Genomic DNA, 15,671 nt, shown 5'->3' with positions numbered 1-15,671 from the left:
CACAGGACATAGTAACATGTATAGTATACTTCCATTTATATTTTTAACAAGTTTGTCTAGTGACCATGTTACTAGGAAGTTTTGGGAGAGATTCCAGTAAATTGGTGATTGATGTTTATTCAGAGATAATAGTAGGATCTGAAGGAAGAGGCAAATTCATTTCCACTGCATAATCTGTTGTTGTTTTTTTTTTTTTACTTTTTTGCTATATGCATGTTATTTTCATGATTTTAAATAATTTCAGGATTACCATTGCAAAAGAGAAGTTTCTCACATTGAATAAATTGATCTTTATAAAAAACTAAAAAAATAAAAGGAAAATTAAAATGATCAGACCTGGCCTTTTCCTTGTAATTGTGAACAGTGTGGTTATTATAGACAAATCAGAAAAACAGAGCTCATGTTTTTCTTTGTCTTGCCCTCTTCTGCCTCAGTCTTTGCCATCTTCTTAAAAATAGCATCCGTACCCACCCAGCTGCTAAAGCCAAACAACAACAGCAACAACTAGAAATCATCCTTGATTCCTGTCTTCCCTCTTATCCAAATCCAATACTTCTGACAACTCTTCCCTCCAGACAGAGCCCAAATCCCTCCACATCTGTCCATCTATTGGCACCTAGTCCAGACCACCATCTGTTTTTTGCCTGAATACCTGTTTGCTTGCTTACTTCCAGTCTTGCTCTCGTATAGTCTATTCTTCCCACAGTATCAAGAATGAACTCTAAAAATGCAAGTGAGAGATCATCACCTCCTTTGTAAAACCCTAGTGACTTTCCATTGCACTTAGAATAAATCCAAACGCTTGCTCTGGCCTTACAGTTGCCTTTATCAGCTTGCTAGTGTCCCTGTCACTAGAGTCCCCTAACTGATTATCCTTCAGCTACACACCCAGCCTCTTTCTCACACACTTTACAGCATCCTGCCTACCTTAGGGTACTTTCAGGAGCCACTTCCCAGTCTTTGCTGATACGTTCATTTTTATCTCACTGGTCTCAGCTTGAAAATCTTCCCTCCAACATAGTCTTTCCAATAAGCCCATCAAAAGAAGCTTCCGTGTCAGACTCTGTCACATCGTACTGTTTTATTTTCTTCTTAGTGCTTAACATTACAGGAGAATCATGCCATTTTTCACACTGACATTTCACGCTGACTGCTATTAACTGAAGTAGGTAATCTTAAATTCCAAGAATGTGCATTTTCCCCATGGGATACAAGAGAACATTTTCATTTTGAATGGAGAGATGGGGATAGCCCATAAACATTGTTATTGTTCTTAAATTGGCATTCAAGAAACAAGAAGGCACTCATCAAAGCTGTAAGATTTATTTTGTAGCAAGAGTAGCCTCAATCCATAAATCCTTGGAATGCTTCTTCTAGTTCATTGCTTTATCTCACAGCAGTTCATTTCAGACCAGATCTATCTGGAAAGTCTGGTCTTAGTCTGACTTAGTCTTAGATGAATTTGTCCTAATTGACACCTCTTTCCTTCCATTCAGGATTCCTCTATTTCTCAGAGATTCTTTTAATGACATCACCAAACCCCATCCTCAGTGACTTAAGAACACTAGTGTTTGGGGCCTAATTACTACACAGAACTTTCTGGGCCAGCCCTGTACCCTTACTGCAATGTAAAGCTCAGAGTCCATTAGCCATAAGGTAAAAAAGGAAGGTATTTTTTCCTCTCTTTTTCGTTCTTCCTTTCTTTTTTATTTTTATTTCTTTAATTTTTAATTAAAAAAATTTAATATTTATATTTATTTTTGAGACAGAGGGAGACAGAGCATGAGTGGGGGAGGGGTAGAGAGAGAGGGAGACACAGAACCTGAAGCAGGCTCCAGGTTCTGAGCTGTCAGCACAGAGCCAACGTGGGGCTTGAATTCACAAACCATGAAATTATGACCTGAGCCTAAGTTGGACACTCAACCAACTGAGCAATCCAGGCGCCCCTCTAACTTTTTCTTATAGGTGAAATGGATGATTATCATTTTCAATTTCAAAGCACTATTTTGATGTTTTCATTTTAGCATTTTATAATGTTCTCTAAGAATTTACCAAAAGCTACAGTTTTTTGTGTCAGCACTCCTTTACTTCCTTAAAGGTAAAATAAGAATGATTGTATGGCCTCAAGATGCTAGACTGATGTTTTCATTTTTGCATTTTACATAGGTAGTGCACATTAAACAAAGATTTTTAAAAGCTACAGATATATCTGCCAACACTCATATATCTTCAATAGTTCTTCTAGATAATAGGTAGTTTTACTACCAAAGCTCCTCCAACTATTTACTCAATATTTTGAAACATTTTTAAATTTCAATATTAGCATCAGGAGGCTACCAAAAGTTCAGACTATGTAAACTACCCACTTTGATTATTCTCACTTTGTAAAAGTTAGTGTTGTTATATGTTTCAGTATCTTTTTCCTATAACATAAAGAATCTTAATTGCTTGAATATATATGAACACGTGAGTTAAAGTGACACATAAGAGTATCTATCAATATATATAAAATATTTTAATTATGAATAATAAACCTTGCTTAAAGTAATTCCTGAATTTTGTAGGGAACATATTGATTACAGTAATGTTAGAAATGGACTTGCTGCTGAAATATATAAATAAAACAATCATCAAATTATTGTACCTGTGTGAATATCTGTAGGGGTGGTGGGAGGAAGGCAGTAAAGAAACAGAATTGTATTTATTGTCTTTAGGTCTTATTCTCCGGTTAGGAAGATACACTAAAGCATGTAAAAAGTTAAATAACAGAGAAGATGTCACAAGGCAGCAGATAGCTAATTATACACAGATGATCCTTTAGCACTGACTGCATTTATATAAGGATATCATTGAGGGCCACACAGAACAGACGCGGATTTCAACCACAGTGGCTCCTGTTCCGTTGAGAAGGATACCTGCCTTTATTGCTGAGTCTTCTTCAACCTTGTACTCTTCCTCCTTATTCTTACTCACCTCTTAGTTCTCTTGTCATAAGACAAGAGAATTTTTCCTAATCTTTATGTTCTTAAAACCTGAGTTGCCAAACTGTTTCGTAACACAGTATTCTACAGCCTCTAAACCATAAGTTGTAGGCAGAAGGCAGGGAAATGAGAATGAAGTCGTTTGATAGTTTTATTCTCCAGCATCTGTTCAGAGTAATCTCTGAATCTGTTTGTTCTTACCACAAGTTATGCATACTTGTTTGTGATAATTCTTTATGTAAAAGTTCAAAACCCAGAAAAACTACTATTTTAAATTATAAAGTGGTTTAATTGCCTACCTAGTTTCTTTTGGTTGGTTAGAGTTCTATTCGATGTTAAAAGAAGTAATTTGAATTTACATAATGCCTCTTAAAAGAACACATTAATTATTGGCCCTGATCACCTAGACTCACCTATTTTCTTGAACTTTCTCACTGTTAACTCATCATTTGGGTATTTGAATAGTACTTGTAGTATTTAGCTACATTTTGCCAATACAGGCTCCTTAACTTAGCATTTATTTTATTTATTTTCCTTTAAAAAGAATCTATTGCCCACCCTGAAGTATGGTGATAAGTAATTTATTAAGCATCAGAGAATGAATCTTTCCCAATTACTCTCAAGTAGTTTAATATCTGGAAAAAACATACAGCGAGGATCTGTTGAACTTGGTAATGAAATATCAATGTGCTTTATATACCATACTAGTCAGAGGAAGCTCACTTTCTTTCATAAAAATTTAATTAGACCCACTTGATTTCTTTGCCAAAGACCTCTGAAGAATGCCCAAAGGAAAACCGGAATGGTTCTCCAAAAACTGTTTTGCTTCTACTCAGGTAACTGGACAAAAAGTTAATTGAGTTGCAGCTGATAACCCAGCCCTCCAAAATTTCAGAACAAACCATCTTGACCAGTAAGATGCTGGAAGGATAAGTAAATCTAATCAATCTCCAAGTAAAGCCAGACCCTCCCATACATGCTTACTGAGAAACCCCATTAATTTTGTTCAACTCCAGGGGAGCCTGGGTGGTTCAGTCAGTTGAGCGTCTGACTCTTGATTTCAGCTCAGGTCATGATCCCAGGGTTGTGGGCCGAGCCCTGAGTCAGACTCCATGCGCTTGATGCTTGAGATTCTCTCTCCCTCTTTCTCCCTCCCCCTCTCACAGTCTCTTGCTCCATCTAAAAACAAAAAAAGAAAGAAAAAGAAAAAAAGTATTTCAACTCCAAAGTCAGGTTGTTCTTTAGTAAATTGAGGATTTTTATTTCAATGATCCTTTTCTAAGCCTGTATTCCAGATGAAATCATTATCATTCCCAAAACTCTTGCTTATATATACTGTGCTTACAGAGAAAAGTTATCTGAAATTTGAAAATAAGGCAAAAAGGTGGGTATGCTATCATGTCATGTTAGGGTAAAAGATTATCTAGAAGATGGTATTGAATTCAAAGCACTATATACTATTGATTAAAGGTCCTAGGGTTAGTGAAGTTACATGTTCAATTGTAGAATTTTGATGAAATATAGATTTTGTAGAGATGCAAATATTTTGTCTGGTGGAAAAGATAATCCAAGAGTTACCGTTTATGATGCTGTTGTACATGACCTAGCATTGTGGGTAGACTAGAGGGGCTCTCCTAGCATTGCCTAAAAACAACCAGTTTCTCAAATGCTCCTTGATTGTTTTGTTATCTTACTGGTTCCTTTATTGAACCAATAAAATATTTGTCATCTGAAAAAACAGAAAACCTTAGCATGTTTCCTATAGTGTTTCATGTTTACGTTGTACATGTGCCACGCTCTCAATAAATTATGGTCGACTTACTGGCTCATTCTTACTTGACTTTGGCAAGATGTACCCCCAGAGTACTTATGGTTTAACCTGTTGAGCAAAATCATTTAATATTATCCTCTTATACTTCAGAATTTCTGCCAAAAACTAACGTTAGTTTTGGCATAATTGATAGTGAACTGTTCTTTCCCAATAGTAATTGCTCCATAGCTTCTGCTGTACCTTAAGATCAGTGGTGGCAGACTTGTAGCTTTCATGGGCCACATGAAATTTCCCTAATAATTGAGAGGCTGGCTTTAGGTTGCCAGTGTTTTTATTTCATAAAAAAAAAAAATACCAAAACATAACCCTGCCTATTATCATCATTATTTCATTGATAAAGGAAAAGCTTAGCATCACAAAAGTGAGAAGGACATTAAAGTGGAATAAAAGACAATCATTTAAATTGAGTAAAATTTAGCTTTCATAATAATTTACTGCCCTGTCCTTATTTTTCTCATTTCACCATATCTCAGCTCTTAGAAATCACAACTTCAGATTACTTCAAGTTTGTGGTAGAAAACTTGTATCCAGACTAGAAAGGATATTTTTTTTCTTAAATTGTCTGTAAAAGGGCTTGTATGTGGTAACTCTAAATATAGGATTTTATTATTTAGCTACAAGTTAGGGGTAGGAGCCAAAGACATAGACCCTTCATTATTTTTTAAATTTCATTAAATGAAGCATATATTAAATACCTTTGTTTCTTGGCACTGACCTAGACTTTGGAATTAGACTTTGGGTGCTTTATGAATAAAGCATCTTAGAATATAGAAGGGAACAATCCTGGCCGTCCTGGTTACAGAAAGAGACTGAAGAACAGAATTTGAAGAATTAAAAGCCGGAATCTGCACTGATTTCATTTATCTTGATCCAGAGATGATCCATAGACCCATAGAATGAAAGGCAAATAAATAAACATAGCCAAATTTCACTGTATTATGAAACTGTATCCACTGTATTATGGATTAGATCTTAATGGATCTTAAATTATGTCTTAGAATGATGATATCTGTTAAACTCCTACAGTAATGAAACAGTTGTTTCTAAATCTCTGGCAAACTAATATTCGTTGCCATTTCTGAAGATGGAATATAGTATCCCCTATTCCATCCTGAGGTTTATTAGAAAGGTGTCTGGCTATAAATGTTTATTTGTGGTTCTTCCATCCCCAGCTTTAAAGGACTTGATATAATGATTTACAGCAGATGAATTTAAGATATCCCAAGAGCTCTAGAGACTACCAAATGTGGCAAGATATAATAGGTCCACACTTTTAAGAAATAACTCTGTAAACAGTAGACATTTATACCTCCAATACGTATTCCCAAATCCATCTTCATTATCGGTTTCAACAATTAAATTAACATCTTCCAGCTGGAATCTGTGTAGACATTTTTGCGTGAAAATTAGTTAGCTTTAAAAAGAACTAGACCTACCACCAAATTATTTATAGTGACAAAAGTAAAATGAAAATAAAGTGGTTTCAATGTCTATCAATAAATGTATGTTTAAATAGACTAGAGTATAACTGACCCTCAAACAACATGGGTTTGACCTGCGTGGGTCTATGTATATGTGGATCTTTTTCCAATAAATACAGTATTGTAAATGTATTTTCTCCTTATGATTTTCTTAACATTTTCTTGTCTCTAGCTAACTTTATCACAAGTAAACAGTGTATAATACACATAACATACAAAATATGTTAATTAACTGCTTATATTATCAATAAGACTTCCAGTCAATAGTAGGCTATTAGTAGTTACATTTTAGAGGAGTCAAAAGTTATACATGGATTTTCAACTGAACAGGAGGTCAACCTAACCCCTGTGTTGTTAGAGGTTCACCTATATGTCCATTCAGTCAGGTACTATTCACTCAAAAACAATGTACATTGATGGGTATGGGAAAAGTCCATGAAGAATGTGATGTATGTTTAAAAGAACATGTAGAATATGATTTTTTTAAGTACAGTAAAGTAAATGTATGTGCATGCTCACACATCCTAAATGCACTACAATGCTTTCTAATCAGTATTACTAGCCTTTTAGGAGTGTTCCCCAAACCTAATGATAGGTTGCCCCAGTTTACCCAATAAGTGGATAGAAACTGCATTCAACTTATTTGCAATCTCTTGATAATGTTTAGCAAGGAGATCTTACTGAAAGGACAGCTGGAAAACAGAATTTTAGCATCTTTGGACATGTGGAGCAGATTATTTATGGAACTAGAGAGGCCTTCTCATCATTTACATTTTTTTTATTTTTTTTAATGTTTTATTTATTTTTGAGAGAGAGAGAGAGAGAGAGAGAGAGAGAGAGAGAGAGAGAGAGATAATTAGCAAGGGAGGCACAGAGAGGGAGGGAGACACAGAATCCGAAGCAGGCTCCAGACTCTGAGCTGTCAGCACAGAGCCCACCACAGGGCTCGAACCCATGAACCATGAGATCATGACCTGAGCCAAGTCAGATGCCCTACCGACTGAGCCACCCAGGCGCCCCTCACCATTTATATTTTTTGCAAACCCCAACCTCTGCTCCAATCCTACATAGTCAAATACAAGGACAGCAGTATTGACAGTCAGAATAAACTAAAATAATAAGTATTTAGTTTCAATTCTGTCAAAAGTAACTACCCATAAGAGGGAGCAAGGTGACTAATTTTAAAACATTGTTTTGGTCTTTGGTTAAGAAATTTAATGTGCATATTCTTTGGAGATTTAACCCACATGCTGCTGTTCAGAGGCAGTAAAGCATGAATAGTGAATTAATTCAATCAAATGGCTGCCCTTTATTAGCCATCATTTCCCTGTGGGTAGCCTTGAGGGAAGTAGTCCTCCCCAGCTGAATTTTGTATGGATGAGCTATAGTAGAACCTTGCCTAGTCCTAGAATGCCAGTCCCCTGGGATTATTAGTGCAACTCTCAGTGAGGTCTTAGATGACAAACTTGAAAGATCAGCATTGTGTGAATCTGTTCAGGAAGGAGGCATTTGTAATAAGTGAAGCTGAAATTGCTTAATCTCAAAATCAATTAGCTTTGGGAATACAGTTAAATGAAACAATCGTTCATGAACTTTTCTAATTATTCTTTCCTAATTTGTGCTAAAATCCAAAAGGAATAATATTGGATTATCTGCCCTTTTGAATTAAATATCCCTGTGTGCCTCTCTATTTGCATGCATAAGTAACGCTTTACCATAATATACAGAATGTGGGGAATTTTTTTTCTTCCAAAACTTGCTAACTCCATAGCCCAAAGGAATAACCCATATTCTGGACTTTGAACTTGAAGGGCATTTGTTTACTGATCAGCTAATCAGAAATTATTCAGGCAAGAGTCCTCAAGACAATAGTTTATTGGCCCATTTCCCATTGTGCATAGAACAGCAAGCAGTAAGGAAGAGTAGATTGAAAGTCATAGCTAATCAAGACTATAACTATGTAATGCTTTGTTTATATATTCATCTGGCAATTTTTTAGAATCATCTCAGTTCTGTAAATGCTTTATTTGTTTCATTTGATTATAGTAAATAGCCAAATGTATTTTTTTAATGATCTAAACTATATCCGGGCAAACATATCACTTTGGGTACCTCAATTTAAGATTACTTTGAAGAGATATGCCATCAATCCAGAACAACCCTCCAGCTACTTGATTCATTACAAGCTCTAGGAGGAGTCAGCAGCACTCCCTGGGATTCAAGTGTGAATAGATTAGCAATATTAGAATGATAGTTCCTTTCTCTGGATATTAGCCATTCCCAGGAGAGAGGGGAAAAAAGCATAATGTCCACTGCTTATGAGAGCTATGAGGTCAGTAAATAATTATACCTTCTTGTTTTTTATTGCAATAGGATGTGGGAGTATATTAACACTGTTTAATAAACTACACTCAAGTTGTACTCTCTAAAACAACAGAATAGTATTTCACATTTTCAAAAGAATCATAGTGACTCAGCTTTTAAAGACATGTTTCTAGTTGTGATTGCCAAAATCAGTTATTTTTTGTTGTGATGTTTTATCTTTAAGGAATTATTACCTTTGTAGAATACTGAAAATTTTAATTAAAAAGAATTTTTTTCAATACATTGAAAGATATGTATTAAATAATACTCCAATTTAAAATAGAAGAACTGGGGCTTGGAAGAAACAGAAGTAAGTAAAATTAGAGTAGTACAAAAGTTTGAAGTTCTGTTCCAGGATTCTTTGAACCACATACTTGGCAGCTTCCCAAATCACGTTAATTGCCTTTTTGTGTATACATTTCCATATGCTGACTCATCATTTGGCTTATAATGGTTATAATGCAATCATTATAACAAGATTGGGAATATTTAAATATTCTTCCCTTTTATGCTTACCTGATGGAACTAATAGTTTCTGAACACAAACTGTTATTTTGTTTTTAAATATTTTTCTAAAGTATTATTAGTGTTTAGAAAATAGATAAAGATAAAATAAAGAACACCATGACTGCCTTTAAAATACTGTGATAACAGAACTGAAATTAAAGACATTTTAAATCCCCTACTCTCTCAGATGAGACTGATCTTGACCCAGAGGTCTAGAAAGCTTTAGTGTTTGGAATCATGGGATGCCCAGGGTATCCTGACCCCCAGATCAAAGGAGCAGAACTCTCAGAGCCTGGAGCCTGTTTCCGATTCTGTGTCTCCCTCTCTCTCTGACCCTCCCCCGTTCATGCTCTGTCTCTCTCTGTCCCAAAATAAATAAACGTTGAAAAAAAAAATTAAAAAAAAAAAAAAAGGGGCGCCTGGGTGGCGCAGTTGGTTAAGCGTCCGATTTCAGCCAGGTCACAATCTCACGGTCCAGGAGTGTTCTATGAGTGTCCAAAACTGGTTCTGATTCAGTACACATTTGCGGTACAAACAGGCAGCCAGTACACACATTTTTTAGCTGTTGTGTTTTTTAGCTGTACCCCGTACACACATTTTTTAGCCGTTATGGCTTATGTTGTGTGCCCCACACTCTTCCCCAGACCAATCTCTAGTCATTGCGGGTTTGCCTAAGAAAAGGTAAGTGACCTTATTAAATATCTAGATAAAACGATACTCTCTCTGGCTTCCTGAAATCCCTCTCTCACTTATATTCAACAGCCAGCACAACTATTGATCTTACAGTTTTACTGAAATACATTAATTCTGTAGGTTGAAAGAATGGTAATCAAAGCCATTCTTTCATATAAACATACCATGTATTCTAAGCCCAGCTTTCTTCCTGTTAGCGTGACATATCCTTTGCTAATGCTTTTACTGTTCTTGCTTCCTATATAATTAAACAGTGATAGAGAAGTGTGCTGATTTCCTTCTGATATGAATGTGCAAAGGAGAAAGAGGGAAGATATATAATCCTTTTTAAATCTTAACTTTTTTTAACATACTGAAATTTTTTCAGTGTGTCTCTGATTTTCTCTTAACCACATTAATAGCAGGGAACAAACACATGGAAACAAAAGTAATTTGAATTTTAGATTAGTACATATATACTACTTGAGTTTCCCAGGTGAGAGTGCTGCCACACCCTCATACCCTGAACTGAAAAGAACCAGTCTTTGAAGATCTGGAAACTGGGCTGCATTCCTAGCACATTGTCTTTTTCCCCCTCTAGGACAAAGTCCTCATTCACTCTTACCTTGATATTGTGGCTTTGATTTTAATAGTTTCTATAGAACATAGAAACTTTTGCTTTTGCTTCATTAGGCTTATTGACTCTGGTCAGTGATGGAATGGTTGGAATTTAAAAACATATGACAACAAACTAATGACCAATTACTATGTGCACTTGCCATATGTTAATAAAATTTGAAAGTAGTTGTTCATCCTATTTGGATGATTGGCTATTGCTTTCGTCTAAGCCAGCCATGAAAATAGAAACTGATTTACATTCCTAGAACTTAATAAATGTAAGGCATTTTAAAAAATAAATAAATGTGTGATTTTCAGACCTCTTTTATTTCTGTTTACTTTTTTATTATGTTTACTATAAACCTGTGTTAGAAGATAAAATCTAGGTTTTGCTCTAAAAAGAAACAGAGCAGGGAGGAAATCTAGGGGACACCAAGAGCAGTATTCAGATGGAGTCAACTTGGAAAGGGAGGAAAGTGAGAAATCCATAAGCCTCCAAGACCTGGCCCAGATTGAACTTCGTAGCCTTCTCTTCCTTTCCCTCTACTCACCAGTATCAGGAGCTTCTTCCAGTTCCTGGCTAGCCCTTCTGTGTACTCTCAATATGCGGATGCTCCCTCTCACCATTCTTCCTCACTAAATCTCATTCATTCTTCAAGAATGACTGGGGAGTCTCCTGCTTAAGAAGTCTTCTATGCCCCTCTGCCATGTAGGATTATATGTCCTGGCTCTCAGGTCTCAGAGACCTTTTCACACAACTATCCTGGCACTTACCATATTTAATTGGAATTATCTATGCCTAGGTCATTCTTTCATATTATACTATAAGGTCTTTAAGGAAAGATTGATCATAATCATCCTTTAACCCAATGCCATACATAGTCCCTGGCAAATGGTAGGCATGTAATAAATCCACATTTGAACAACAACCAAAACGTGGGTTTTCAGCTTTCTCCAAGGGGATTTATTGGTAAAATCCTTGACTTGACTCTTTATTTCAAATATCATGTAAGTCTTGATGTTTTAAATGGTGCCGCAAAAATACACTGTGCCCAAGAGTCTGACCATGTCTCCAAAGTTATTTTATGTGTATTTGTATGTATGTTTATTTAGGATTAACTCTTTTTAGAAACCATTTCTCCCAGATGAGCCATGAGGCAATAATTTGGGGAGCTCATGCCTTTTGACCTCTTTCAGACTTGAATTTCATAATTGTGTTGAACACAGATTAAATGGGTCAGAGAATAAGTGAGTGCTCTGGAAAATATACTTAGAAAATAAGTAAAATAGTGTAAGGGAAAACAAAAGAAAGTAGTAAGTGGAGGGAGGGTTTGGGGAAAGATTCAGTGAGTTTATAACCAATGAATCAATGAAATGTATATCAAAGAAAAACTTTAAATATAATGTGAATGTCTATAATAGTCCATGGAATCTTAGGCTGAAATTAATTAAAATGTTGGAAGGCTTTATGTGGGATTTGGGATATGTTTATATTCCACTTGGAATGGGTATGTATCTCTATATGGCACCTGTTCCTTCCAAAATATTTGTCTGTTCATCAACAGCAAGGACATAGCAACTTTTTTCTGACTGAAGTCTACATTGATTTTCAATTTGTAGGTAAGAGTCAAAGCCTGAAACCAATAGCCAAAGCCAACAATGCTGGATATTTTTAAATATCCAGAGTGGACTATCAGCTGAGATGCCATTATTCAAAAGCTGTCTCTTTCACTTCTGTTATTTAGAGCTGCAAAAATTGGCATTAGTCTGACCCATAACTCTTCAATCTCCTCTCTTCTTTAGTGGGATTGGAAGGAACTGGCCCTGGGCCTCAGGAGGCAGCAGTATTTTGGCAGAATTCGGAACTCTGCATTTGGAGTTTCTACACTTGAGCCACTTATCAGGAAACCCCATCTTTGCCGAAAAGGTGAGATCCTCCAATACACCTTGCATTGCAAAGCTGCACTTGTGAGAAACAATATCCTCTCCTGGATGATTTAGTAATTTTGGATGTGGAAAAGAACAACCAAGTTTAATATAGTTCTTTATGATGTTTTGTTACATGCGGCATTTCATTTTACCAAACAGTAATCCTGCAGCCTTTTTATGGCATCTTCTAACTCTGTGTGAGGCAGCCTGTGATACATGTCTGCTTCTCTATACCTCAAGCAAGTCTCTTCACCTCTCTGAATTTTTTCCTTATCTAAAAATATATAGGTGTTGTGTGGGACTATATGAACCACGTATGTGACTTTTTAAACTCAAAATATAAATTAAATTTGAGGTAGCAATTGAATCTATTTCTAATTTGCCAGAAACAAACGCATAGATATTTGGGTAAATTTATATTCAGCCCAACACTTCTGCCCTAAGCTTTCACCCCATCTCTCAACTCCCCTTTACAGCAAGATTCCTTGGGAGGGTTGTCTCTGTTATCCCCTCTTCTTGTGTCCCACTATCTTGAACACTTTCCAGTCAGCTTTTCTCCCTGCCACACCCATCTCAGTGACCAGTGAGCTCCACATTACCAGGTCTGGTAATTATTCTCACCTCCTAATTTCATCACCCTCTCAGCATCTGATGCACTTGCTCACTTCTCCATGAGACACTGATGGGGCTGCAAGCTTATGGTGTTATCCTGGTTTGCCTCCTTCCTCAGTGGAGTGCTCCTTCTCAGCCTCCTTTGTTGGATCTTCCTCAGCACCCCAATCTCTAAATATCCGAAAGCCCCAGGACTCAAGCCTGGGCCTTTTTATGTTCACTCTCTACATTATTTCATCCAGTCTCATGGGTCTACATGCTATCTATGTGCTGTTGACTCCAAATTTGTAATTCCAGTCCCAACATGTCCCAGACTCTCCAGCATTTCCACTGAAAGATCTAAAAAAGAGCTACTACTTAAAAAATGCCTCAGACTCAACCCCCAGACCTGTTTCTACCTCAGTCTTCACTATCTGAATAAATGAACACCTCCGTTTACCCAGTGGTTCAGACCACTAATCGGAGGTCATCCAGGCTCAGGCTCCTCTCTTTTTAATAGACCTTAGGTCGAATCCATCAGGAAATGCTTTGGCCCTGTTCTGTGACTCTGCTGCTACCCTGTTCCAGGGATCTGTCTTCTCTCACCTGAACTCCGCCATACCCTCAGTCACGCCCATCCTGCAAGAGCACCAGACTTAAATGGCTTCCCGTCACGCTCGAAATAAAATAAGCCCTCATTTTGGCCCACAAGGCTTGCATGTGGCCCTGGTTACCTTTCTCCTCTGCTTTCTGACATTCTCCCCTTTTCTTCTTCACCTCCAGCCTCAGTGGTCTTGCCAAACCCACTTTCTCCTCAGGGCATTTGTACTTGCACCTCCCTCTGCCTAGGTTGCTCTTCCTCCAACTTCCCGCATGGTTGTTCATTTGATTCTTTAAGTTCCTGCTCAAATCCCCTCACGTCAGCCTCCCCGGCCATCCCTGACTCAGCGTGCAGCCTCACCACCTCACATCAGTCTGTCTCACTACTCTCTATAATTTTTTCACAGCCTTTATCACCACCTTGACATATTTATGTGTTTATTATCTGTCTCCTCCCACAAGAATGCAAATTCCAAGAGGGTAATGACTTTGTTTATCCACTGATATATCCCTAGTTCCTTCTATGGTGTCTGGCAGATCAGTGTGACTGTATTCACTTACTGAGATTATTTTTGTAAGCCAGTGGCGACTTTGTGCTAATTCTAAATTCTTTCCTAACATGGAAAAATGTAATGAAGAAAGAGAAGAATGGCACCAGAATTGTTTTTTAGATTTTCATAGTAACATTTCATTTTCTGTTGTAGGTAATGAATATTCGAACAGTGCTGAACAACCTGGAAAAACCACAAGGCCTTTATCCTAACTATCTGAATCCCAGTAGTGGACAGTGGGGTCAATGTAAGTCAAAAGATTAGACTTGTTTTAGCTCTTTATGGTATCCAGCACTGTTCTAGTAACAGAGAGAAGGAGCACAAAAAAGCACAAATCTTTTTGAGGAATGTTTCAAAAAGGGGAAAGTGGGCATGGTTCCTTTCATGAGTCTGTTGTAAGACAGACTGTGTTACCAGGGAACTAGGTGGCTTATTTTTCCTGGGTAACTGTGAGCATGATGACATTGTAAGCACATTTAAATTATTAATCAAGAAGGGAAGATCTGATCAGGTTGTGTGGGGATGTTAGCCTATAACAAGCTGGTCATGTGGATAGAAGAAAAAATTGTTCCTTTGCGCTATTAACTATTAACGTTTTGTACAAGAGTAGCTGGATCATTCTACTTTGTAGCGTTTTCTTTTTTTCTTTTTTGGCTACAAGATGAGAGAGGAACCTGAATCTTTAAAGGTTAGGAAATTGAAAGAGCAAACAGGGTGTTTTCTCTACTTAATTTTAAGCCAGCAGATAAAGGTTTCTTCCCAGTAGAATTATCTTCAGATTAGGAGAAAGTATTATGCAAGAAGCCTTCACTTCAGATCCCTTAAGGACTTTGATCAGTGTTACGAAGACTCAGAGTAGTTGAAAGAAATGTTCTTAAGTTGATTTGGAGAAAAAAACCTGGTAGATTAACGCGGCAACTAAGAGCAAGTGCAGAATACTAAGTGAGGTGCCTAACTGTGCTGGGGATATTAGCAATGCCTTACAATTTAATTCTAATTTGAGTATTTTCTTTATATTGAAAATTATATTTTTAGATGATTATGCCTCACTGTTACTTTAGAAGTACTTTTCTCAAAGAATAATTTAGTAGGGGAAAAAATGTGCTAAAGTCTGTGTTTGTAATGCCTATGGAAGACAGGCATCTCAATGCTGTTGAGACCACAAGACCATAATCATGGTTGCCACTTAACCTAAGTGTGGTCTACATATACTGGACCTTTCAGGAGGTCCACAAGGTCAGAGCTATTTTTATGTTAATACTAAGGCTTTCTGCCACCTTCACTGTGCTGATATTTGCACTTCTGTTGCAAAAGCAACGGTGGGTAAAACCACTGAAGCCACAGAGAGAACCATGGTAGAGGAGCCAGAGAGTACTAATCATGGTATTCCTCATCGACAATAAGAAATAAAAATATGCCAGAGGCACTTATGAATAGTTTTAATGAAAAAAATTACCTGTTAAGTTTATTTATTTATTTTGAAAGAGATGGAGACAGTGCAAGTGGGGGAGGGGCAGAGAGAGTGGGAGACAGAGAATCCCAAGCA

General features: G+C 36.9%; 1 protein-coding gene across 1 annotated transcript in view; it reads left to right on the top strand.

Annotated features, from left to right (window-relative positions):
• The window catches only part of MAN1A1 (mannosidase alpha class 1A member 1), a 164,393-nt gene that overhangs the window by 124,387 nt on the left and 24,335 nt on the right, over positions 1-15,671 (top strand). The window contains exons 7-8 of the mRNA XM_043592220.1: positions 12,258-12,381; positions 14,279-14,372. Coding sequence (XP_043448155.1) covers positions 12,258-12,381; positions 14,279-14,372 — 218 coding nt within the window. The remainder of the gene's footprint in view (positions 1-12,257; positions 12,382-14,278; positions 14,373-15,671) is intronic.

The sequence above is a fragment of the Prionailurus bengalensis genome, chromosome B2 (assembly GCF_016509475.1).
Source record: "Prionailurus bengalensis isolate Pbe53 chromosome B2, Fcat_Pben_1.1_paternal_pri, whole genome shotgun sequence".
In the NCBI taxonomy this organism is placed as follows: domain Eukaryota; kingdom Metazoa; phylum Chordata; class Mammalia; order Carnivora; family Felidae; genus Prionailurus; species Prionailurus bengalensis.
This window is presented reverse-complemented; position numbering and strand designations above follow the sequence as displayed.